The 17,407-nt window shown below is 38.6% G+C and overlaps 1 protein-coding gene and 1 pseudogene across 3 annotated transcripts in view; one reads left to right on the forward strand and one right to left on the reverse strand.

Moving 5' to 3' along the window:
* The window catches only part of Dennd5b (DENN domain containing 5B), a 187,217-nt gene that overhangs the window by 130,335 nt on the left and 39,475 nt on the right, over positions 1 to 17,407 (reverse strand). The window contains exon 2 of one of the 3 annotated variants that reach the window (XM_087199946.1): positions 15,226 to 15,315. The exons of the other annotated variants lie outside the window; for them this stretch is intronic. Within the exon in view, the coding sequence (XP_087056072.1) occupies positions 15,226 to 15,315 (90 nt within the window). The remainder of the gene's footprint in view (positions 1 to 15,225; positions 15,316 to 17,407) is intronic. 3 annotated transcript variants of the gene reach the window in all.
* Positions 1,456 to 2,467, forward strand: LOC101723149 (endoribonuclease LACTB2 pseudogene; annotated as a pseudogene).

Genomic DNA, 17,407 nt, shown 5'->3' on the forward strand with positions numbered 1-17,407 from the left:
ATGAGGGGGATGGAGGGGTTGAAGGGAGAGCAGGGGAATGGTAAAAAATAAGAATCAATATATATCATGTACAGCTTCACATTTTCAATGATGAATGTGATCATAAGATGTACCTGAATGTACCAATAAACTCAATAAAAATTTTTAAAAAAGAATGACTACAAAAATTAGTCAGCAGATCCTTACTGATAGGACAAACCTTGGTCCTAAAACAAATGAGTGAGGGAAATACAGATATGTGTTTTAGTATGTTTAACATATGCATGTAATTTTTCTTTACAGTTTGACTTTTTATTAATTGGTTAGAACTATAGTGGAAAAATAGACTTCAACTGCAACAGTCTCAGAAAAGCAAAACAAGAATGCCAGCAGGGATATCAGGCTGCATCTGTGTGACAGGTGATTAAAGATTAGAATGTAAGACTGAAAAAGTACAAGCTGAAAGGAGCTATGGACCTTGAGAAGAGCATAAACAAAGTAGACCTGGATTTACTTACCAAACCCCAAAATGTATTTACACAAAATCATTCCCACTAGAAAATATGCTCCATGAAAAGCAAGGTCCACCTCTGTTTTTGCTCGCTGATCCACCCTGCTCCTTAATGGGCCGAAAAGGGCTGGAGTTAGTCCTCAGTAATTATTTACTTTAGGCTGAATGAATCAACGGAATGAGCTGGACACAACACTCTGACATTTACAAAAGAACGGATTATCCTTGAAATGTGCTCATGTTAGCTTGAGAGAAGAGGATGACAATGTGACTTGACACATTAAAAAACAAACCCAAGAGACCCAGTTTTCCATTTTCCTCTTTTATTCCCTTTCTCTGAGAGGCCTCCTCTCTAGTTTTCCCGATTCTCTCAGCATTTTTCAGGCCTTTGCTCCTATTCTCTTGAGCCCTCCTCTTCCCTTCCCTTTTCATCTATTAAAATCTCTGCCTCAGAAGGAGATATAATGGCCAATAAGGACATGAAAAGATGCTCAACATCATCAGTCATCGAGGAAATACAAATCAAAACACATGAGATTACCACTCTCACATCCACTATCAAGGCTAAAATAAGAGACAGAGGTTAACAGATGTTGGCAGGGATGTAAAGAAACTGGAACCCTCACATATTGCTGATGGGAATGTAAAATGGTATGGCTGTGTTGGAAAACAGTCTAACTTCTCAAGCAGTTAAACATACAGCTACCACCTGACCCAGAAATTCCATTCCTAAGTATATACCCAAATACACATGAAAACGTACATGCAAAAGTTTGTGTAAGAAATGTTCATAGCAATATTATTATAATAGCCAAAAGCCATCAACTTGATGAAGGAAAAAGCAAATATGCTAGTTCCGTAAAATGGAATGTTTGGCAATAAAAAGAATTACCTATATGTGATAAGACATGAATAAATCTTGAAAATAATGTTAAATGAAAGAAATCAGAAAAGCTGAGGTGGAGATGGCTGTTGTGCTGCCGTACACTGAAAGGCTGTCCTGTCGTGTGGTGCGTGTTTTAGGCTGTAATCCTGATCCTATGACCCTGAGAGGCACCAATACCTACTTGGTGGGTACTGGCTCCAGGAGAGAATCCTCACTGACACTGGAGAAACATCAATTCCTGAATATATCAGCTGTTTAAAGCAAGCTCTGGTTGAATTTAACACAGCAACCCAGGAAATCCTAGTGACTCATTGGCATCCCGATCATTCTGGAGGCATAGGAGATATTTGTAAAAGCATCAATAATGACACTGCCTATTGCATTAAAAAACTCCCATGGAATCCCCATAAAGAAGAAATTATAGGAAATGGGGCACAACAATATATTTATCTAAAAGATGGAGATGTGATTAAGACCGAGGGAGCCACTCTAAAAGTTATATACACACTTGGCCACAGCGATGATCATATGGCTCTACACTTAGAAGAAGAAAGTGTCATTTTTTCTGGGGACTGCATCCTAGGGGAAGGAACATCTATATTTGAAGACCTGTATGATTATATGAATTCCCTAAACCTGTTATTGAAAGTCAAAGCTGATATTATACATCCAGGACACGGCCCAGTAATCCAAAATGCAGAAGCTGTAATTCAACAATATATTTCTCACAGAAATTACCAAGAACAACAAATTCTTACATTCATTCGTGACAATTGTGAAAAATCATTTACAAAAACAGAGCTTGTAAAAATTCTTTACAAGAATGTTCCTGAGAATTTACATAAAATGGCTGAATTAATCTTTTCCTTAATTTGAAAAAACTAGAAAAAGAAGGAAAAATATTTAGCAACATGGACACTGACAAGAAATGGAGAGCTGTACTTTAGTTTCAGCTTAGAGGAAGCTTTGATTGCTTTTGCCTTTAGAGCATGGTATGCTTTCTTCACTTTGGACTATTTATAGATGCTACAGAATGTAAGACTTCAAAACTAACCCTAGATATACTTTAAAACCATGCCATATTTTAAAATAAGTAAGTTACTTTATACACCTATAGTACAGGTTATCTAAACTTCGTCATAATATTTTACAAAAAATCAGAATCTAGCTTATCAATTTTATATGGATTAAGTAAAATGATTACTTTAAAAATAATAAAATTTGTGTAATTTACACCAAGTTAAAAAAAAAAGAAATCAGATAATGTATGATTCCATTTATGTGAAATATCTAGAACAGGCAACTCTGTAGAGATGGGAAGTACATTTGTTACCAGTGGCTGAAGGAAGGGGAGCAGCAAACACAGGCAGGGAGTGTTTTGGGGTTTTTGTTTCTCTGCAGTGCTGGAGACTGCATCAGGGCCTTGTGTATACTAAGCAAGCTCTTTTCAATGGAGCTACCACCCCAGCAGGTTCAGGGTTTCTTTCAGGGAATCAAGCTAAATCAAACTGATTGCGGTGACTCTTGCACAACTCTACGGATATACAAAAAGCCACTAAATTGCTTACTTTGAATGGTATATGTACTACCATACATGAAATATATTTCACCAAAGCTGTTTTTAAAAATATTGTGAGTTCTTTGAAGGGCAAACTCAAATGTCCTCCTGTTTCCCATTTGCCCAGTAAAAATTAATTTTCTCTGTGCTGACAAACAAGTTCTATTACAGCGTGTTATAGTACCTATGTGGGGACCCAGGCTTCTAAACAGTAAAACACTTATTTTCCTTTGTACCCCCTTCTCAGGGTTCAATTCAGTGTGTTACATAGTGTAGATATCTTTGTTGCTTTTCTTGTTGCTGAGACAAAATACCTGACACCCAAAGTTAAAGGAGGAAAGGATCATTACAGCTCACAGTTTGTAGAGGTTTCAGTTCATAGTCACCTGGCTCCAAGGCAGGATGGCATGGCAGGGGGCATTGCTGAAGAGAAACAATCTATGGCAAAGCAGGGCAGGCAGCTGGCACCCATCAGCAGCAGCAGCAGCAAAAGCAGCAAGCAAGCAAGCAAGCCTGCTTCTCCCTTTTATCCCATCCAGACTACCAGCCTTTTGGGTGGTGCACCCACACCCAGAGTGGAGCATCACATCCTTAATTCCAGTATCCCACACCCTAGATCCAGCCACCACTGAAAAGCCCCTCTATAACCACATAAGGCTTTGGGGGGACATCCAGATACAAGCCATAACAGTAGGTGCTTAACATTATTTTACTTCCAAAGTATGATATAAGAAGAGAACATGAATGAAAATAAATATATTTAGTCCAATTTACCCATTAAAAAGTCACAGGTGGTTAAGTACCTTTCTAGGACTCACTTCTTCAAATGACAGCATGGACTGGGAAGCTTTGACAGCAGAGGAGAATGGATTAGATGCATTGTTCAACTGACTCAGAAAATGTCAGATCCTATGATCATCTCATCTACATTCAACCACATCCTGTGGCTATATATTCTAGTGTCTCTAAGTCTTATCATCTTCCTTTCCCTTAGAAATAGTCATGTGTACTGCTTCACAAGCACAAGGACCCAAGTTCGATCCCCAGTACCAAAAAAAAAAAGAAAAGAAAAGAAACAGTCACATGTGGCAAGACATAATGTAAACCCGGCACTTTGGGAGGCAGGAGGATCATAGGTTCAAGCCCAGCCTGGGTAACTTAGCCACTTTGCAACACCCTGTCTCAAAATAAAAAGTAAAAAGAGGGCTGGGGATGTAGCTCAGAACCAACTACAGAAAAAAAAGCCATTTGTTCAAATAATGCACAGGTGCAGTATTTTACAATAATTAATACTATGTAAAGCTTATAATATTTTAAAAAAGCAGTCTTCCCACTGATTAGGGGAGATTTAAAAACATAACTAAATGCAGTATGGTGGGGCTAGGGATATAGCTGAATGGTAGAGCACTTGCCCAGCATGTGTAAAGCCCTGGGTTCAATCTCTGGCACTGCAACCAAATCAATCAATAAACAAACAAACAAACAAACAATATGATATGGTTTCCTAAACTGGTCAAAGGAAAAAAGATATAAATGGGAAAAACAGTGAAATCCAAATAAAATATACAGTTTATAATTCAAATATTAATTTTTTGGTTTTGATAAAGGTCCCACAGTTATAAGAAATGCTAGTATCTGCAGAAACTGTGTGGAGGGTATATTCTGAACTGTTTCTGGAATTCTTTTGCAAATCTGAAGTTACTTTAAAACAAAGTTGTATTTTTTAAACCAGCTCTAGTGTGAAGTAGATACATCTGTTAAGAAATAGTTTTCTGGGCTGGGGGTTTAGCTCAGTGGTTCCACTGCCTGCCTTGCAAGCACAAGGTCCTGAGTTCTATCCCCTGTACCAAAAAAAAAAAAAGTTTTCTTTAGTTTTTCTTTGTTTATTTGTTAGTTAGTACTGGGGATAGGATCAGAGCCTTCCCACTGAGCTACAATACCAGCCATTTTTTATTTTGACACAGGGTCTTGCTAAGTCACTAAGTTGCCCAGACTGGACTTGAACTTGTGATCCTCCAGCTTCAGCATCTTAGGGTGCTGGACCAGCCGGCTAAAATACTTTCATCTTTATTCACTCAACAAAGTATTTTGTGCCCACTATAAACGTTCAGGTTCCAGGAATGATGGCCTCATAGTATTGTGTAATCCAGGGAAGACAATAGTAGTTATGACCAATGTGGCTGCAATGAAGATACTGAGATGCAGCTGGATTCTGGATATATTTTGAAGACTGAAGCTATAATTACTGTGACTAAACATGTCCAATAAGAGAAAGAAAGGAACCGGGGATTTAGCTCAGTGGTTTCGTTGCCTGCTGTGCAAGTGCAAGGACCTGAGTTCGATCCCCGGTACCAAAAAAACAAAAAACCTGCATTTCAGGGCCGGAGATTTAGCTCAGTGGTTTTGTCGCCTGCCTTGCAAGCGCAAGGACCTGAGTTCGATCCCTGGTACCAAAAAAAAAAGAAAGAAAAAAGAAAGAAAGGAATAAAGAATGGCTCCTTGGCTTCTGATTAGATGGGTTCACCATCAACTGAGAAGGGGAAGGCTACTTTTTAGAGGAAATAATATAAATCCAATTTTGGACATAACAACTTTGAGATGCTAATTCAAAAAGATGTTAAGAAGATAGTTAGATACTTAAGTCTGGATTTCAGGAGAAAGATCTGGGCTAGAGATATAAATTGAGGACTCATCAGTTAGTTGCTAATATTAGATCACAATGTGGGGTGAGATAACCAAGGGGGAAGATGGTGACAACAATCTATAAAATCACAAGATATCTTACACCAGAGCAGAAAATGAGAAAATTTAAAAATTCTAGTCACCCTAAAATTACAAGGACCTAGCCTGCCTGCCCGCCCGCCGCTCTCCCTCCTCCTTCTTCATCTTCTTCTTCTTCTTGCAAAAGGGAAAGGGTTTATTTGACTTACAATTCACAGAGGTTTCAGTTCATAATCAGCTGGCTCCAAGGCTGGGATGGCAAACAAGCATGACAAAGGAGAAACAGCATGGTGCACACAAGATAGCAAAGGTAACAGGAGAGAGTTTAACAGTATCTTTCTGCCCCTTTTATCTTATTCAGACTTGTGGGATTAGGGCAGTCCCTGACAGATTTCCCTCCAATTTAGGGTGGCTGCTGTATATAATAGCTACCTTCTTTCCAATGTGCCCCTACTCCCACCAAAAGAGTAACCTAATACTTGCTCTCCTCCTAGCAACAAGGGCCCATGGTCATGTCCTTGCTCTGAAAGAATGAGTGGAAAAGTGATAAAGACAATTTATATAATCTTTATAATCTTTTTTGGGAATATAAAAGGTGTACGTAACTGAGCAAATGTCTTTTGGAGGCCAACATACCAATGAGTGTAGTGTTACTATGAACCTCACTTGTCCTTTAAATTCAAGGCCATGAAAACACACATTTTAGGTTGACGGTTCGAGCAAAGCCATGGAATAGTTGTGTAAAGGACAGTTTTATTCCTGTATCGCTCAGATTTTGGAGGCCTCCTAGATATATTTAAAAATAAAGAGAACTGATAACCTCAACAAGGACACTGGCCAACTTAAGGAGATCAAGTGCAACATAAAAGGCTTGATCTTTTTAGACACAGGTAGGTATCCAGGAAATATGAGCACAATGAGAAGAGGCATCATAAACAGAGAACAAGGATGTACATTATTTTAAAAGGAATAAATCTTGTAGCTGCTCAGTATAGAACTTATCCTGACTGTGGCTGACAAGCAGGTGATTTTTTCCCCAATACTCTTACTTTATGGGGTTTTTTTTTGATCACTACATGATACTTAATTAGTTATTACAGAATCAGAAAAACACTTATCTAAAAGGAGAGATCTGGAGACCAGTGGTTTCTAGGATTGGATACCTGTAAAGAACTTATTTTAATTTCTCTGAAAAGAATCTATACACACTTGTAACTAATTAATGATTTTCCCCTCCTATTTAGTCCCCAAAGTTTTCTTTTTTTGAAATGGCTGTGTTACGAGTGAACCAAAAGATTTTTATGGATGGGCTATGTCTTAATTTTTTGGAAGTCTAGCTTTATTATTATGACATTATTTTATACCTCTTTTGGTTATTTTTTCTGCCGGGTGTTTAAGACCAAGTTAAAGTGAGACCTTGTCAATCAGTGTGAACCTCTTGCTATCTATCAAGGTCAGTTAAGTCTCCCCAGGCCATTACTTTGGAACCATGCATAGAGCCTCTCTGCTTCTCTGTCAGTGTCAGCCATCAGGATGGGTCATGGCCTTACTTGACCAAGTTGCTTTCAGTGAAAGCGTGGGAGAATTTTTTTTTGGTGACCCTCCTTTGGCACATGGTACATTGTCCTCTGGTGTCCAGCAATCTCCCTGTTCAGGAGGTTGAGTGACTTACCAAAGATGTAGGACCCTGTAGAGAAGGTTCCCTCATGTCCCAGATCTTTGTTGACCTTGAGAAGCCAGGGCCAAAATATTGGCTGTCCTCATAGCCTAGTTACCTTTTTAGTTTTGGTCTCCAAACTTTAGTTGTTGAACACCCAGAAGAGAAGGTCAATAGCATTAGCACTGTAACAAGAGTAATGAACTTAACTATTATAATTTTACCCGAACAACAAGCATTTTGGAATTTCAAATATAGAGAACTGTTATTGTTATCAGTCATGGTTGTTTCAGTAGTTGAATTCCTGTAGAATATTAACAGAAAAAGAGCCACAAATAATATATATATTTTTTGGTACTGGGGATCAAACTCGGGACCTTGCACTTGTGAGGCAGGCGGTGGAACCACTGAGCTAAATCCCCAGCCCAACAAATAATATTTTAACATGACAATTATGATGACTTTACCTTTGTAACACATTTAAATGTCCATATTGATAAAAAATGGTCATTGTTTGATTTTTTTCTTAATTTTTATTCTTTTTTTTAATGAATAAATTCGGTTTCCTTTTTTTTTGGTACAGGGGATCCAACTCAGGACCTTGCGCTTATGAGGCAGGCGCTGGAACCACTGAGCTAAATCCCTGGCCCAAAATAGCCATTGTTAAACATACTCATTTTTTAAAAACACCAAAAGTTTTTATCTAAATTATCTTTTGATAGGATACCATCTAAAGAAAATATCTCAGCCCATATATGTATCTGTTGTCATAAATAGCTGGAGTGTATGAAAAAGGCAAATACCTGAATCAAAAAGAGGTTATTATCATAAATATTTGAAAACCTGTACAGTCAGAAAGTATAAATATATTTAGTATACCAGAAAAAATAAAACCTTGTTATTATAGTTTTTTACAGGATATTTAGTCCTTTGAAAATGACCAGTGTAAGCATACCATAATAACAGTGCCAAACTAATCACTCACATGTAATGGTTTAATCATATGCCCTTAATCCCAGCATCACACATTCCAGATTCAACTATCTCTGAAAAGAAAGTCCTACCTCATCTGCACGAGGCTTTGGGGGGACAGCTAAACACAAACCATAACCCCCCCCCCAAGACTCATGCACATCCCTTTATGCAAAAAAAGCATTTAGTCCAACTCTAAGAGATTAGGAGTCCAACTCCTAATAGTTTCAACACTGCTGAAAAATCCAAGTCCAAAGTCTCCTCTGAGATTTAAGGCAAACTCTTAGCTTCAAGGCCTTTTACAAATGAAAAGAAAGTCAAACACTTCCAACATTCAATGGCACAAGATAGACATTACCATTCCAAAAAATACAAACAGGAGGATACAAAGGAATGGGACCAAAGTAAATCCAAAATCCAGCAGGCCAAACATTACATTCCACAGTTCTACTTCTACCATCCCAGGCAATCTGTGGCAAGTTGTGAACTTCAAGGGTCATGGGTGGCTTTGCCCCTATGGGACTTCTGGTGGTTGTAGCTCCCATGGCTTCCTTCTTGGGCCAGCTCTGCTTCCCCCTGGCAGTTTTCCTTAGATGATCCATGGACCTGGCTTCTCCAAACTTCTGGGGTCTCCACTGCACCTTTGGCTTTGCACACTCAGCTTCACACACTGCCCGGCCTTCCAGGCCTTCTTCTGAAATCTGGGTGGAAGCCTTCCTGACCCCACAACTCTTGCATTCTGTATGCACCTAAAACCAGTGCCATGTGGATGATGACAAGGTCTGCTGCCAGCTGTAGCCAGGCTTCCCTCTCCCTCTTTGCTATAGGGGTCCAGTGCTGGATCGCTCAACACTTTGAACCCAATCCTGAGGAACAAATTCTCTAGGCCTCCATTTTGGAACAACTTCCCTAGACCACAGCCATTCTGGAACATGGTGGTCTGGGCTTTCTTCTCAAAGCAAAATCTTTCACCTTTACAACTCTGAGACTGCAAAGGGTGGAGTCCTGCTACTTCCTGTGATGCCGTTGGGCCATCTTTTCTATTCTCCTCTTCCTTCTCAGGATTCAAGATCTTCCTCACTCTACCTGTGCAGTCCACAGCTTTACTGGAGCTTCCTTTGTGGCCAAACTCATAATGTTTTAAATCATTCTGCTGGGCTATGTGCTCTTGATTCTCATCATAGATCTGACTAAAAACTCCCAACAGTAGCCATGCTACCGCCTCAGTATTCAACTGCCTTGAAATTTCCTCTGCAAGATTAATTAGTTCACCAACCCTAATCTCAGTCTCAGGCAAAGTCTCTAGAGATGAATAAAATGCAGACAAACTTTCTGCCACACTACATCATCTGAAGTCCAACAGCCAATGCAGTCCTTTTTCCTAGCAGAAATATCCCTAGGGGTCGAGGATTTAGTTCATTGGTTTCGCCACCTGCTGCACAAGCACAAGGACCCGAGTTCAATTCCCGGTACCAAAAAAAAAAAAAAAAAAAGAATGAGAAATATCCCTAGCCTGGTCTTTACAAGCTTTCCAGTCTTCTGAACTCTAACCAGAATCTCCCATACGGAACAGCCTAAGGTGTTCTAGCTCTACTTCTACAGCTAGCATCTCCGAATCTTTCAGCAAAATCTCTGAACACAAGCAAAATTTCGACAAACTTTCTGTCAAGCTGTAACACATCTTCTGGAGTCTAGCAGCCAATGCAGTCCTTTCCAGCAGAAATCTAAGCCTGGTCTTTATCAGCCTTCTGGTATTCTGAGCTCTGACCAGAATCTCCCATATAGTACAGCCTAAGGCATTCCAGGGCTGCTTCTGTAGCCAGCCTCTCAGAACCTTTCCTAACTCCTCCCCTTCCCACAAGCCAAAGGCTTTTGAACCACATGGGTGGGTAATGTCACAGCAATGACCCCCCACTTCTCTGGTACCAAATTCCTTTGTTAGTTACTTTTCTCTTGGGTGTAAAATACCTGACACCCAAAGTTGGAGGGGAAGGCTTTTATTTGGCTTACAGTGCATAGAGGTTTCAGGTCCATAATCAGCTGGCTCCAAGGCTGAGATGGCAAACAAGCATCACAGAGGAGAAACAACATGGTGCACACAAGGTAGTAAAGGCAACAGAGAGCAGGACCTAGCATTTCTTTAAGGAAACTACATCCACTGAAAGAAGCCTAGACTACAGAAATGTCTTACAAGACCTTTTGGTTCTCCTTAATTTTAAAATATATGCATCTAGTCAAATGGCAGATTAAGAATCTCTGAGATGGGGGACTTAAGCATTCCATGACAGCACTACCAAGCTGGGCGTGGTGGCAGAGACCCTGAGTTCAATCCGGCAACGCTGCCAACAAAACAACAACAACAACAACAACAAAAACATTCCCAGTCTCACAAAAAGATGTCAACAACCACCACTGAAGAAAATACTCTTTTATGCTAGGCACACTGGAACATGCCTGTATTTGGGAGGATGATGCAGGAGGATCACAAATTTGAGCCCTGCATGGGCAACTCAGTGAGACTTTGTGTCAAAATAAAAAAATAAAAGGACTGGGGATAGGGTTCAATGGTAGAGCACTTGTCTAACATGTGCAAGGTCCTAAGTTCAATCTCCAGTACAAAAATAAAACAAAATTTTGAAAAATGTCCAACACAAAATCATGTCAATTTTTATTAAGAATTTCCTTTTTTTTTGATACCAGGAATTGAACTCAGGACCTTGCACTTGCCAGGAAGGCACGGGGCCACTGAGCTAAATCCCTGGCCCAAGAATCTCCTGTATTTTTAGAAGTCAGAATGAAAAAAACCTGATACACCTATATCTAGCCATTGCCTAGAATTCTGCATCCTTCAAAAGACATCCATTTAGACAACTGCCATCCTTCTCCTTCTCTATTTTGTTAGTGCTTCCGAATTGACAACCTAGAAACTTCACTGTCCAAGTTAAATTATAGCACTGTACCTCAATTTTAATGAAACTGAATATAATGAGGCATATTAACTATTAATAAATCCAAAGATAAGCAACATTTAAAAAATTGTACATGGATATATTTCAAGATATTTGTGAAAAGCTTGAAATTATACAGTATATCTTGAACATGGATTTTTCTAGAACATTCAAAACTTTATTATATTCTTAATGAGATCTATTATTCCAAAATAGTTTAAAACTCTCAGGTTTGAATTATTATTGCCAAAAGACCTGAAAATAAAAATAAACTACAAACTGAATGTGTCAGAATTTAAAAAATAATGAATCTTTAAAATACACACTTTCACACCCTTTAAAAGTAATCACACTGAAGAAAAATTTGTCAAGTTCATACCATGTTGACATGATGACAATTCTCTAATGAGAACAAGTTCCAAATAATTTCCTTAATAAGTATATTTTCTTTGGAAAGCTTTAAATCTTAAAGCAACCAAAGATTAGGACCTCAATTTTAAATCACTACAGTGAGGTGATTAGTGAAATCTTCCTGTTTCTAGCAATCAGCCAAGACTCACCTCCTATTTTAATCCAAGGATGTGAAAGAGGCTTTTAAATTATACCAGGAATGGTTACAACTGAGGAAGTGTGAAACACAAAAGAGAAGGAGAGCTAAATAATTATTTTCAACTTGGTGCAATTTATGCACATTCAACAAAATTCATGTTTTCCTGAGATAAAAAGTTCCTAATATATTTAACATTAGACATAAAAGTTGACTCGCATCCCCTTCAGCTCTACAACAATATACCAAACATTTGGGGGCCGGGGATTTAGCTCAGTGGTTTCACCACCTGCTGCATAAGCACAAGGACCTGAGTTCGATCCCAGTACCAAAACAAATTAAAAAAACCAATATTCCAAACATTTATATTTGTAATAACTTCTTATCATTTATTTATATAGCTCATTTAATCAGTGTGTATGTATTTGTTTTTATTTTTAGTACTTAAGGATTATGGCAAACTGATTTTTTTTCTAGGATAAACGGACTGATGAGAATTAGTAGTATCATAACCTAATTATCCCTATTACTCTGCAGTTTGATTCAGAAGTGTGACTTCTCCAGGAGCCTTAGAAGTCCTCATTCCTGGCAGGAGCTATCAGAGTCTGGACCAAAATCTCTTATGACTCTAGTCAACTAGAAGGATACTCTTTCCAAGATGATTTTAAGAATCTTACTCAGTTCTAAACTTATTCAAATACTGTCTATGGCCATACCACTCTGAACATGCCCAATCTCATCTAAACTTACCCAAATACTAGCTGGACTTTACAACTCTCCAATAGAAAGCGCACTCATATCTTTATTCTACTCACCACAATAGCCAAATAGGAACTGGCCTAAAAATAAATCAGAATAGAAAGACACTTCTAGATCATTCATTCAGGGACATGAAGGTCTTCATCCAGACCTGATAAAGAATTATTTCACTTACTCAAGTGGTATTTATGGAGTCATTCACTGTGCTGCATACTGGAAATAAAATAGAATATAAAGGGGACGGGGATTTAGCTCAGTGGTTCTGCTGCCTGCCTCGCAAGCGGAAGGACCTGAGGTTTGATAGCTGGTACCAAAAAAAAAGAATATAAAAAACCAGTATTTTATATTACTAAATATAATCCTCAGCTTGCTCTTACAAAGTTTCCAGTTTGGAGAAAAGACATACATTAATCAAAAATGAACAGTTCAATCTCTGGGGTGTCAGAAAAGACTTCCCCATGTCAGAGACGCTTGAAACAAGATCTGACCAATGCTGGGCATGGTGGGCACAGTAGAGATTGAGGCCAGAGGATCACTGGGAGTTCAAGCCCAGCCTGAACTACATGGAGAGACTGTTTAAAAACAAAACAAAACAAACAGAAAAACAGATCTGAAGAATAACTAAGCACTTACTGGGCAAAGGCTGAAGGGAGAGAAGAGCAGGGCAGAGCCTGTGTCTAGCAAGAAGAGGGCTCTGCACAGGAGGAGTGGGCAGGGCCTGCAGGCAAAAGAGAGTTCAACCTAGCAGCAATGGGAAATCATTGAGTAGTCCCAAGTGGTACAGAAGAAACCAGGCAGACAGGGGGAAAAGTTCCCATTTTGAAAAATGATTTTATCTACAGTGTGAAGAACAGACGCGATCAGCCAGAGTGGATCTGGGAGAAAATTACTGGGTTATGCAATACTGAAGTATGGAGGTGGGAGGAGGATGGAGAGAAATGAATGGACTCGAGCTCTATCTAGGAGATCAAACGGGTGGGACTTGATAAAATTAGATATGGGAAATGGGGAAAAATAAAGCATTCCAGATGACTTTTAGGTTTCTGCCTTGGCAACTAGTTAGACTATGATACTAACTTCATGAAAAAAGAACACTGAAGAGGATCTGGTCTGAACTAAGAGACACATTCCTTCTTAGACATGCTGAGAATCATTTTACTGAGTATCTGTGTGTGTGGTACTGCAGAATGAAGCCAAGGCTTTCACCTTGAGCTATATCCTCAGTCCTTTTATTATTTTTTATTTTATGACATGCTCTTGCTGAGTCACTAAGTTGTCCAGTTAGGCTCAAACTCATGATTATCCTACCTCAGTCTTCCAGACTGCTGGGATTACAGGTTTGTGCCACCACTGCCTGGCTCTAAATATTTTTTCATATTATGAGAGAAAAGATTATCAGAGGACTATAAGCTCTGGGGTCAAGTTCTGGTTTTGCTGTTACCAATTGAACTCTGATTTTAACAGGACACTATTTCTTTTTTTTTTTTTTTTTTGGTACTGGGGAACAAGACACCATTTCTTTTGGCATCAGTTTGCTTAGGTTTAATTCATAACACTTGGGCTACAACATCCTCAAAGTTCTTTCCTAAGGTTCTGAGACTTACAGCTTCCAGTCACTGGGTATCATATATATGGCCAAGTGAAGTAAATGATACGTACATAAGTTTGCAGTAAGTATTAAATATTGTTAAATTATGAATGCTCATATTTGTGCTATTATTCTGATATGAGATCTAGATTTATTCTAGATGAAGGATACAATCACCTTTCTAAATCATATTATTTTTTAAAAATGGGCCAAGAAAGGTCTTTTAGTATTTTAGCATAACATTTCTATGATTTAATACAAATAATGGTTCATAAAGATGTTAGGATGCTTGGGCTGGGGATGTAGCTCAGTGGCACCACACATGCCTGGCAAATGCAAGGTCCTGAGTTTGATTCTCAGTATCAGAAAAAAAAAGATGTTTGCCTGCTACATATAATTTCCACACATTTTGCTATGGAAGAAGTTAGGAATAGGATGATTGCTTCTTTCACAATACCTACTACTAATTCCTGACCCTCTTTTTTTTTCTTTTTTTTTTTGGCACCAGGGATCGAACTCAGGACCTTGTGCTTGCGATATAGTCCCTGCCTGTTGGCATAGATAACTTTTCAAAGTTTATTATAAGGTAGGTGGCTAATAAAATTTTTTCTTGGGCCGGGGATTTAGCTCAGTGGTTTCACCGCCTGCTGCGCAAGCACGAGGACCCAAGTTCGATTCCCAGTAGCAAAAAAAAAAAAATTTTTCTAGAAAAAAATCACCAGGCTGTTAGGGAAATTTAAGATCAAACACTGTGCTAGTAACAACTTTTTTTAAAGGTAAGGAACTGGTAAGAAACGAATCCCATCAGAAACTGTGTTACAGGGTTGAGGCTGGGGATGCAGCTCAGTGGTAAAACTCTGGCCTAGTATGTACAATCTCTAGCACTTTGAAGAGGAGGTGGGAGGACAGAGGAGGAAGAAGAAGAGAAAAGCGGAGGGGGAGGAAACTGTGTTGTAAAATTATGATAATTAAAAGAAGACCGGTATGGTACCAGCCCAGGAACAAAAAAATTAATGGAAAGGCGAGGGAGGGGTCCCCACAAAAAGACACTTGAATGTATGACAAAAAGCATTAAAAAAAAAAAAAAAAAGAACATTACCTTGGGAGGCTGAGGCGGGAGGATCACCATGAGTTGGAGAAGAGCCTGGACTAGTGAGTTCATGGGCAGCCAGAACTACATAGTGAGACTCTGTCTCAAACAAACAAACAAACAAACAAACAAAAAAGAATATTACAAGCAGGGCATTGTGGTGCACAACTATAATCCCAGCACTCAGGGGGCTGAGACAGGAGAATCACCACAAGTTCAATGACAGCCTGGGCTACATAGCAAGACCATGTCTAAAACACAAAAACAGGGGCCGGGGATTTAGCTCAGTGGTTCTGCCACTTGCCTCGAAAGCATAAGGTCCTGAGTTCAATCCCCGGTACCAAACCCAAAACCAAACCAAAACAAAACAAAACCATGAGAAATGGAATGACTATTCAATAAATAGGGACTGATGACTGATTTATTAAAAATAATTACTAGCTAGGGATGGTACCATACATCTATAATCCTAGCACTTTGGGAGGCTAAGGCAGAAGATCACAAGTTCAAGTCTGAGATAACACTGACATTCCACCTCACGCTGGAAAGAATGGCTGGTATCAAGAAATCAACCAACAACAAATACTGGCGGGGTTGTGGGGAAAAAGGAACCCTTCTCCATTGTTGGTGGGAGTGCAGACTGGTGCAACCACTGTGGAAACCAATATGGAGATACCTCAAAACACTAGGATTAGTGGTCCCATTTGACCCAGTTATTCCTCTGCCCAAAAGAATTAAAAGAATCATACCGCACTGATATATGCGCACCCATGTTTATAGCTGCACAGTTTGTAATAGCTAAAGCTTGGAAACAGCCCAAATGCCCATCAATTGGAGACTGGATAAAAAAGATGTGGTTTTTTTTAATAAAATGTAGTACTACTCAGCCATAAAGAATGAGAAACTTCCACCCCCGATGAGGGCCAGCCATTATCACCAGACCTCTGGCTATGAAGCCCTGTTTGAGATATTCAGAACAGATGGTCATCTTTAAATCTCAAGTTAAATAAAACTGTATTTTATAAAATGGATGCTTTTAGTAAAGAAACTGGTTCTCAGTTACGTTTACAGCACTTGGGATTGTGTTTTCTTGTATATTTATATTTTAAAACCTTTTATAGGAGTGCAGTACTCCTCAAACAAATACAAAGGGAAGAAGAGGCAGAAATTCAGGCTCTGCCTCAGTTATAGTGCTGAAATAATAAACGGTGACAGATTGACAGTCAAAAAAAAAAAAGAATGAGAAACTAGAGACATTTATAGCTAAATGGATGCACATTGAGGCAATACTTTTAAGTGAGATAAACAGGACACACACGTGTAAATACCAAATAGTTTCTCTGGTGTGAGAAACTAAAAGTGTAAATAAGGATCAAAATGTATAATTGATAATGTGAAATAGGAAGAAAAGGTCTAAAGGAGTAGGGGAAGTGGGAGGGGAAGGGGAAAGGAGAGAAAGGAAAGGAAAAAATATGAGAAAAGGAAAAAATGGAAACAAAGTCTTTGTAAATAGGGAAGGGTGGAGGAGTTGAAGGGAGGGCAGGGGAATAGGAAAAAAAAAAAGAACCAAGATACGTCATGTAAAGGTACAAGCTCCCAATGATGAATGTAACTATACTGTATACCTAAAATGTACCAATAAACTTAATGGAAAAAAATTTTAAAAATCACAAGTGACAAAAGGATGATTAAGCAAATAAGGTTTATCCAACATAGTACTATAGCCTTTAAAATATTTATAATAATGGGAAGAATCTATAAAAATGAAAAGTGCTTATTTTACAATATTTGATGAAAAAAATCAGATAAAATGTACATTAAGAAGAAAAATTACATAAAACACTTTAAAAACAAAGAAAATATAGTGAAATAGAAACAATAGCTAAAGCTGGAGTGTTGTGTTTCTAAGCTATGTTATTTTTTCTTGTCTTATTTTTTTTAATAACCTGGTATTATTTGTGATTTTTAAAACATTAGTTTCAGCCAAGTGTGGTAGATAATCTCAGAATTTGGGAGGCCAAGGCAGGAGAATTTTGAGCTTTGGCTATGAAACAAGACCCTGTCTCAAAAAAAAAAAAAAAAATCAATAAATAAAATTAAAAAGAATTCTAGGGCTGGGGATGTAGCTCAGTGGCACTACGTGTGCCTGGCAAGCGCAGGATCCTGAGTTTGATCCCCGATACTGCAAAAA

Source organism: Heterocephalus glaber, unplaced genomic scaffold (assembly GCF_053883595.1).
Source record: "Heterocephalus glaber isolate CG9 unplaced genomic scaffold, H.glaber_assembly_v1.0 deba00001733, whole genome shotgun sequence".
NCBI classification, from domain to species: Eukaryota; Metazoa; Chordata; class Mammalia; order Rodentia; family Bathyergidae; genus Heterocephalus; species Heterocephalus glaber.